This window comes from Fonticula alba (assembly GCF_000388065.1).
Source record: "Fonticula alba strain ATCC 38817 unplaced genomic scaffold supercont2.4, whole genome shotgun sequence".
NCBI classification, from domain to species: domain Eukaryota; order Rotosphaerida; family Fonticulaceae; genus Fonticula; species Fonticula alba.
The window spans coordinates 1,315,173-1,323,012 of record NW_009242974.1 but is presented as its reverse complement, the minus strand read 5'-3'; the positions used below and the strand labels follow the sequence as shown (position 1 = coordinate 1,323,012).

General features: G+C 62.9%; 4 protein-coding genes across 4 annotated transcripts in view; 2 read left to right on the top strand and 2 right to left on the bottom strand.

Moving 5' to 3' along the window:
* H696_02821 (serine/threonine protein kinase) overlaps positions 1 to 1,514 on the top strand; it is a 5,225-nt gene extending 3,711 nt beyond the window's left edge. Inside the window, exons 3-6 of the mRNA XM_009496721.1 lie at positions 36 to 416; positions 554 to 771; positions 924 to 1,041; positions 1,203 to 1,514. Coding sequence (XP_009494996.1) covers positions 36 to 416; positions 554 to 771; positions 924 to 1,041; positions 1,203 to 1,402 — 917 coding nt within the window. The 3' untranslated portion in view covers positions 1,403 to 1,514. The remainder of the gene's footprint in view (positions 1 to 35; positions 417 to 553; positions 772 to 923; positions 1,042 to 1,202) is intronic.
* A 10-nt stretch (positions 1,515 to 1,524) lies between these two features.
* On the bottom strand, positions 1,525 to 3,060 carry H696_02820 (acetyltransferase). Its single transcript, XM_009496720.1, has 6 exons — positions 2,852 to 3,060; positions 2,565 to 2,589; positions 2,401 to 2,491; positions 2,133 to 2,265; positions 1,861 to 1,991; positions 1,525 to 1,768 (listed from the first exon to the last, which is right to left on the bottom strand). Exons 1-6 carry the CDS (start codon positions 2,902 to 2,904, stop codon positions 1,677 to 1,679), a joined length of 525 nt encoding a protein of 174 aa, XP_009494995.1. The 5' UTR covers positions 2,905 to 3,060; the 3' UTR covers positions 1,525 to 1,676.
* Positions 3,061 to 3,342: 282 nt separating this feature from the next.
* Positions 3,343 to 4,018, top strand: H696_02819 (hypothetical protein; the record flags this gene model as incomplete). Its single annotated transcript, XM_009496719.1, has 3 exons — positions 3,343 to 3,463; positions 3,581 to 3,818; positions 3,994 to 4,018. 3 exons carry the CDS (start codon positions 3,343 to 3,345, stop codon positions 4,016 to 4,018), a joined length of 384 nt encoding a protein of 127 aa, XP_009494994.1.
* The window catches only part of H696_02818 (hypothetical protein), a gene marked incomplete at its 5' end in the record, with an annotated part of 5,979 nt that continues 1,934 nt past the window's right edge, over positions 3,796 to 7,840 (bottom strand). The window contains 7 exons of the mRNA XM_009496718.1: positions 3,796 to 5,219; positions 5,347 to 6,040; positions 6,226 to 6,403; positions 6,534 to 6,769; positions 6,901 to 7,025; positions 7,173 to 7,428; positions 7,598 to 7,790. Coding sequence (XP_009494993.1) covers positions 4,324 to 5,219; positions 5,347 to 6,040; positions 6,226 to 6,403; positions 6,534 to 6,769; positions 6,901 to 7,025; positions 7,173 to 7,428; positions 7,598 to 7,790 — 2,578 coding nt within the window. The 3' untranslated portion in view covers positions 3,796 to 4,323. The remainder of the gene's footprint in view (positions 5,220 to 5,346; positions 6,041 to 6,225; positions 6,404 to 6,533; positions 6,770 to 6,900; positions 7,026 to 7,172; positions 7,429 to 7,597; positions 7,791 to 7,840) is intronic.

Below are 7,840 nucleotides of genomic sequence, written 5' to 3'. Positions count from 1 at the left end.
CCCCCCCCCTGCTCCTCGCCCACCTCCCGAACCAGATCTCTCCCCTCCGGATTCGGTCCTCGTGTCGGCCGAAATCGACTTCATGATGCTCGAACCCCTCGGCGAGGGGCTTCAGGCATCGGTCTCCTCCGCGCGCATCCTCAACCCCCAGCTCCGGCAGACGCTGCAGACCCGGGGCTCGGTGGCCATCAAAACCTATCGTGATCCCGCCTCGCCGGCTGGGCGCTCGGCCTTCCACAATGAGATCACCATTCTCTGGACATTGCGCGAGGAGTTCGGCATTCTCAAGCTCCTGGCCTATTCCGAGCAGCCGCGCGCCGCCATCACCGAGCTCTACTACTCGTGCCTGGCCACGCTCCTCCGGTCGGATCTCCCCCTCACGCCGCGGGCCATGCTCCGGATTGCCGTGCACTTTGGTGCGTCGTGCCTTGTCTGTCCTCCTTTTCCGGTCCCGGAGCTTGCCCCCCCCCCCCATGCGCCTAACCTGTGATCGCTGGCTGCGCCCTCCCCCGGCCGACAACCGCCGACGGCCCCCCCCCCCAAAACCGCCCAGCTTCTGGCCTTGCTGCCGTTCATACCCGTGGTATTGTCCATCGGGACATTCGTCCGGCCAACATTCTCGTCCGTCAATCGGAGGATGGGAGCTGGAATGCGGTCATCGGCGACTTCGCCTCCTCCAATGTCCTTTCCACCCTGCAGGATGCCCCACCGAATGCCTCCCGCCGCGCCCCGGCCCTGAACCCCGCGGCCGTGCCGTACTCCTCGCCCGAGGTGCGCCCCCCCCCCCCCCACCCCTGTTCAGAATGTCCTTCCGCGCCCCGTCGGCTGCTCCTCCCTCTTCTCCCTTCCCCTTGCTCATCCTCCCTTTCCCCCGACCGCTTCCTGGCGTGTGCCCCTCCGACCGATTGTTTGCCGGTCCGCAGCTCCTGTTCGCCTCCTCGCAACGCCGCTTCCTCGAGTACTCCGCACTCCGGGGAAGTGACGTTTTCTCCGCCGGCATGGTTCTCTGGTGCATCTTCTGCCGCAAGCTGCCCTGGTCCGGTGCGTCCCCCCCCCCCTCCCCTTTTCCCTTCTATCCCCCCTCATCCCTGGCAGTGGATTCTGTTCTTTCTAACCCTCACGCATACGCATAACGTGTCATGCAACTGATCTTGCTCTGTCTATCCCCCCCCCCCTCTCCCCTCTCGCACATTGGCAAACAGGGCTCAAGAGCAGGAACATTCGCCAGCAAGTCCTCGCCGGCGAGCGGCCCAGCCTGGCAGAGCTTAAAGCCAGCCTCGGTGGCCAGCCCGCCGAGCAGGCAGTCACCAGCCTCATAGAACGGTGCTGGGATGTGCAGCCCGAGGGACGCCCCTCGGCTCGTGACATCCTTGCGCAGCTGGCCCCTTTTGCTCCAGGCTGACCTCTTCTCCTCTTCTTGCCCCGTATCTAGAAAAAAAGCACACATAAAAAGCAATAAATTTACTCTCTTCCCTCCCGCACAACACACACGGCACATACACACACACACACACACACACACACACACACACACATACATACATACATGCGAGCTTGCATCGTTCGTCACAGCCGAGGAAGTATCCCTGCCAGGGACAGGTAAGACAGACGAGGAGGGGGGAGATGCTCTCGGTGCATTGTGGGGGGCTCCCCAGGGCACAGGGGGCGCCTGGATCTTAGTCGAAATTGATTTCGTGCGGGTAGACCGGCCGCGTCATGGGGATCACTGACAAGCCCTTGGGATCGCGCGCACACGCCCGGCGCATATCTGTCTCCACATGGGCGAGAAGGGGGAGCATGTTAATACTGACCAAAGCAGAAAGCAGGCCCTGCGCGTCTGGGCCCGGGAAAGTAGCGTACCATAGGCATCGTCCGACTTCGAGTAGTATCCGATCACCCGGCGATAGATGGTGTACCCCAGCTTCTTATACATGTTGATAGCCACGGCGTTGGTTGTCCGCACGAATAAATCCACAAAGTAGGTGTCGTGGCTGACAAAGAGAGAGAGAGAGAGAGAGAGAGAGAGATCGAAAGTCAGTCCCGAGCCATGGTTTCACCATGAGGGAAATGGCCAAGAAAATACCTGCCCTTTCCCCTCGCCTCCTCTCGGCCCCTTTGCAATGGTGACGCACAATTTCTCGGAAATCTCCTCCAACGAGTGCATGAGGCTGGCAGCCAAACCAAGTCGACGGTAAATGGGCGCCACCGTGATGGCCGTGACATGGCCATGCCACAGGGTACCCTTGCCCTCGACCTTGCCCATAACTTCAGGGAAGGAGCATGTCAGTGAGTGGATGGCCACCAGGCAGCATGGTCATCGGCATGACCCGGCCGCCCGTCCATGCTCGAGGGGATCGGCCAAGTGCAGGTGCTCATCGCCCTATGGGCTTGCCAACGCACCATAAGCCATCATGGTATTGTCCGAGCTGACCGCAGCCGTGAAAAGCTCCGGCCAAGAGGCCAGGTATGTGAAGTAGAAGGACACATTGTACTAAGCACAGGGGGGCAGGGTCAGTGAACGGCCGTGGATAGGACACACAATATCAGCACCATACGAAGCGCACATTCTCCGTCAGATGGTCCAGGTTGCTGCAGCGGGGGGAAGAGGTAGTTCGTGTGTGTGTGTGTGTGTGTGTGTGTGTGTGTGTGTGTGTGTGTACGTGTGTGAGTGCGCGTGCGTGTGTGTGCGTGCGCGTGCGTGTGTGTGCGTGTGCGTGCGTGTGCGTGTGTGTGTGTGTGCGTGCGTGTGCGTGTGTGTGTGTGTGTGTGCGTGTGCGTGTGCGTGAGCTTCACCGCGATCAGGGACATTCATCGGAGGGGACAAAGTAAAAGGCAAGGTCAGGCCACATACATGAGGTTGGTCTCAAACAGATCCTCAGCCCGGAAGGGACGGATGGTAGTCATGCGTTTCGGTCTTTTTCCCGCGGCCCGAGAGGTGAGCCGGTCAAGATGCCCAATACAAAAGGAGTACAAGGGGGAGGGGAGGCGAAGGGCGAGAGAGGTGGAGAGGGAAGAGGAAGAGCAATGCCCTGCAATGCCACCCAGACCGGCGCGTCCCGCCAGGCGGCGGGGTGCCTCTTCCACACAGGGGGAATGGTGCTCCCCATAACCACCGTCATCGGGCATTCTTGATCCGCCGCAAACTTGGCGGCGATCGGGCATCTCGGCCACTGCCAACGTACCCTCCGATGGCAGCCCGCTCGTGGCTCTCGCGGCTTTTTTGTGCGCGCACCCGTGCTCGGAGGGCATGCGCCCGCCCAAATCTCCTCCCCCCCCCCCCCCCCCCCGAGCCCCCAGTCTCGCCTCGTGTGTGCTGCCCCCCTCCCCTCTTTCTCTCCCACCATGGTCAACCAGTCCTCCGGCGGCCCTCCCTTCTGTGCTCTCTGCGGCTCCCTCCTGTCCATCCCCACCCATGACAAGACCGCCTCCTGCCCGACCTGTCTCCACCTGACCCCGGCCAAGGGTACGCGCATCTTCCTCCCCTCCGGGGCCCGCCTCTTGTCGGCTGCTGCTGCTGCTGCTGCTGCTGCTGCTGCTGCTGCTCGATCTGACCCCTCTCTGATGCTTCCCCCCGGCGCAGAATTCGAGGACGCCATCAACATTACCCAGAGCCGGCCCGGGTTCTTTGAGAAGCACCGCGTGGGCCACGCATCGCGCCGGGCTGCTGCCGCCGAGCTGGCCGCCGCCGAGCTTGGCAAGGGTGCCACTGTGCGCGAAATCTGCCCGAAGTGCGGCCACGACGAGATGTCCTTCCGTACGATGCAGCTTCGCTCGGCCGATGAGGGTGCCACGATCTTCTACACTTGCACCAAGTGCTCGTACGTCACTCGCCTCCTGGCCCTGTCCCGGCCCACTGCCGGGCGCCCGGCCATCTGCCCTGCCGTCCCCCTTCGTCCCTTGCCCTTGGCCCTTTGTTTTGCGTCCCCCTCCCCCGAAGCCACGTGCACACCCTCGGTCCCTGACATTGCCCACCCCCTTGCTGTCGCATGGCAGATACACCTACAAGCTCAACAATTGAGAGTGCGGCCTTGCCCAAAGCCCTGGCCTCCCTGTGTTCCACCCATGGGGAAGGTTTGTCGCAATCCATCAGCGCAAATGTACCAATAGAAATAACGGAGAAAAAGTGCTTCCATTCGCTAGACATACTCTCCACGCATGGACATACACACATACACGGCCCCAAGAAGAGGGAGGGGGGGGGGGAGAGGGAGAAAGACAGCAGATGGGGGGAGAGGAAGGAGGAGAGAGAGAGAGAGAGAGCCGAAAAGAGGGCCACAAACCGATTCGCTTGATGGTGTCTTTCCCCCCCCCCCCGCTGCCCTCTCAGCGGCGCGACTGCATCTGGCTGATCGACCGATCGAAGCTGACCACCACCTCCCGGTCGCGACAGGCCGCGCGCAGCTCCTCCAACAGGGCCAGATCCTTGGCCTCGACGGCCGCCGCATGGGCCTCCTTCCAGTACATAATCCGCGAGAAGTACCGAGCCCGGTCCGCGGCCGCCGGCAGACGCTTCACATACTTGGCCACCTCCGACGGGGGGGCCTCCCCGGCCAGCAGGCCATCCACGAAGGCCTGGAAGCCGATCGGGTTCTTGGCCGACCCCACCATGCGCTCGAGCTCCGGCCAATTTCTCGCCAGGCAGCAGACATCCAACTTCACCCACCAGTACTGTCGGTCGGGGATCTTGTACTGCCGGAAGAAGTCGAATGCCCGCTCCGAAGTGCCAAGCTGCGCCCCGGACGAAGCGCCAGCCAGGGCATGATCCAGGAAGAACAGCCCACGCAGGGTGTCGGCATAGGTCAGCCCCACGAAGGTGGCCGGCAGCCGGTCCACCCCGAGGGAAAGCTTCTTCTTGATGGCCAGCAGATCCAGGTCCTGCTGGAAGCGCTGGAGCTTGATTTCGTCCTGCGTAAAGCCGGCCAGCGCATCGGCCGTGCTCCGCAGCGCCGGGCTATCGCCTCCGAGCTGGAACTGGTCGAAGGCCGCCTTCAGATCCTTGATGCGCGCCTCGGCCCCCTCGCCAGCCGGCTTCTGCAGGGCCAGCAGCGACCCCACCGACACATGTCGGTCATACTGGTAGTAGAAACTCCGCAACAGCGACCGGTTGTACTTCAGGCAGAAGGACTCCAGCAGGGGCACCGCCGCGGGATTGCTCTTGAAGAGGGCCAGGAACTCGGTCGGCGACATGTTCTCGCTCATCTCCCCGAGAAGCTCATTGACTGCCAACAGGGGACAGGGCGGGAGGAGAGGCATGGCACCTGTCAGCAAGAGTATCCAAGCAACAGGAAAGGCACGGAAAAGGGGGGGAGGGGGGGGGGCGGGGGGGCGGGGGGAGAAAACACGCACTCATGTCCGGGTCGCCCGACTCGATCGCCCGCTGCAGGGCCTTTTCATTCTTGCCCATCTTCAGCAGCAGCGGCACCTGCCGGCCGGGATGCGGCTCGAATTCCAGCAGGTTCTCCGCCAGACGCTCGCGCTTGGTTTGGAAGGCCATGTCTGCCACGTCGGCATATGCCACGCCCGGGCAGGAGCGGAACTTTTCGCGGATCAGCCAGCACAGCTCCTCGTCATTGGTCGACTGGCGAACCTTCTCCCGGGCCCAGTCCACCAGGATCTGGTCCACGCGGATCGGCGCGGCCGGGGCCTTGCCCGCGACGGCCGGGCCCGGCATGGTAGCCTCCGCGTGGTTGAGGAACTGCGCAATGCGCAGCGCCAGCAGGTGCATGTGCCGGCGCGTGAGCATTCGGATCAGCTCGTCCGCCGGGCGAGAGGTCACCTGGAAGTAGGTCATCGGGATGCCGACCGAGTGGTGGCGCACGGCCTTCAGCACACGCAGCCAGTTACACATGCGGCCAAACTGCCCATGATCATAGCCGCTTGCCGCGTCGATGAAGCACTTGCCGAAGGAGGCCGCCTTCAGGAGCTGCGCCTGCGACCGGGGACAGAACTGCTCACTTGCAGCAGCGAGGCACCCATCCACCGCCTCTTTGAGGACGTGCTTGATCCGCCGAAGGTAGGTATCCGCATCGGGGGATTTGTTCTGTGTGTGTGTGTGTGTGTGTGTGTGTGTGTGCGGGCGTGCGATCATGCGATTGTGCGGGCGTGCGATCGTGCGATCGTGCCGCAGGCAAAGAGCCAGCCGGGGAGACGAGAGGCGAAGGTTAGACAGGTGGCCATGGGGTGGGAGGGTGAGGCCGGCCAGTTTGCACCGGGAACGGTGCGCACCTCGAATGCGCGGAAGGCCTCATACAGCGAACTTGCCGGGGACGAGGCCAACAGCGAGAAGATGGACTCCACCGACTTGGGCACCATTTGCACGAGCGAGCAGTTGGTCGAGCTGAAAACACGCATGCTGTCGGGCTCCGGCGCCAGGACCAGATGCTCATCCGGCAGACAGGGGAACCTGCAAGCCGCAGGGGGGGGGGGGGGGGAAAAAGAGTTAGGACTGGAAAAGCCGGCCAGGGTGGGGAGGCAGGAGGGCAACGAAGCCCAAGGGGAGGGGGCAAAAGAAAAAAGGGCGTTTGGGCACACACGAATGCTGCTCATCTGGCGTCACGCAAAGCAACTCCCCGGGCCAGTGGAGCAGGACAACATGATTGGAGCACCAGCTCATGGCGGTCGGCGCCTCCGACCGGTAGAGGAACTGGTCGAAGGACTTGCCGGTCTGCGTGTTGAAGATGTGGAGCTGGTTGGTCGAGTGCACCAACGCCAGGTAGCTGAGATCCACGGTGATGGCCATGCGGGTGGCGCAAATGGTGTTGTTGGGCGGCTGTGACAACATGGAACCAGGGTCAGCGAGAGACGGAGCGGGCGGGCAAGAGGGGGACGGAGCGAGCAGAAAAAAAAAAGAGAACAGGATGGAGAGGCGGCAGTCAGCGGGGCTCAGCAGGGGGTACGCACGAAGGCAACCGATGACGAGCGCGTCAGACGCTGGATGCCATTCGCGTCGGAGAAGAAAACCTCGAAGCTGTTGGAGTTCTTGCGCGGATCCAACGCCAGCCAGGAAGTGGGCCGAGAAGTCAGGCCTGTCGAGAGGGCGAGAAGGGGTCAGAGAGACAGGGGTGGAGGGGGGGAGGGACATCAGCATGGTGGGAAGGCAGACGGCCGGAAAGGGGAAGGCGAGGGAGGAGAGCCAGCAGGAGCCCGGAATGCAGAGGCGGTGTCGGGCGTACCGGTCTTGGCCAGGGCACTCATGCGTGGCGCGTGCATCGACGACACCACGATGAAGTCAAGCTCCGAGGTGAGGACCACGATCACCGTCGGCAGGATTTGACAATCGATGATGCGCTTGTCCCGCAGGGTGTTGAAGGACACAAAGTCGCCCTGGGCCCCGAGAATGTTGTAGATCCGAATGATGCCATCTTCATAGACACACGCCAGGCGCTCGTCCTCCAGCCAGCCAATCGACACGAGCTTCGGCTTGTCATCCTGCCGGTTGGGACGCATGCGCGGCGGCGGCGGGGGCAAGGCAAGGTGCCCGAGCGGGAGTTAGAATTTGGCCCCACCCCGGGGCTGGCAAAGCATCGGACCAGACGGCGAAGAGGGGGGCAGAGGAAGAGGGAAGAGCCAAGGCACCGGGCGGGGGAATCTCACGCACGGGGATCTCACGAAGCAGCTGCCCCGAGGAGGAATAAATCATGATCCGCCGGCGGCCGGAGGTGCCCTTGTTGATGGAAACCAACTTGGTGTCATCGCGGACCAGGGCAATGGGGCCGCCGAAGGGAGCCACCGCGCTCTTGTAATCCTGCAGGCGGATGTTGTCCCACTGGAGCGAGTACAGATCCAGGCGGCTGTGTTGCAACGTTGTTGGCGAGGTCACAAACGGGGGGGGGGGGGGGGG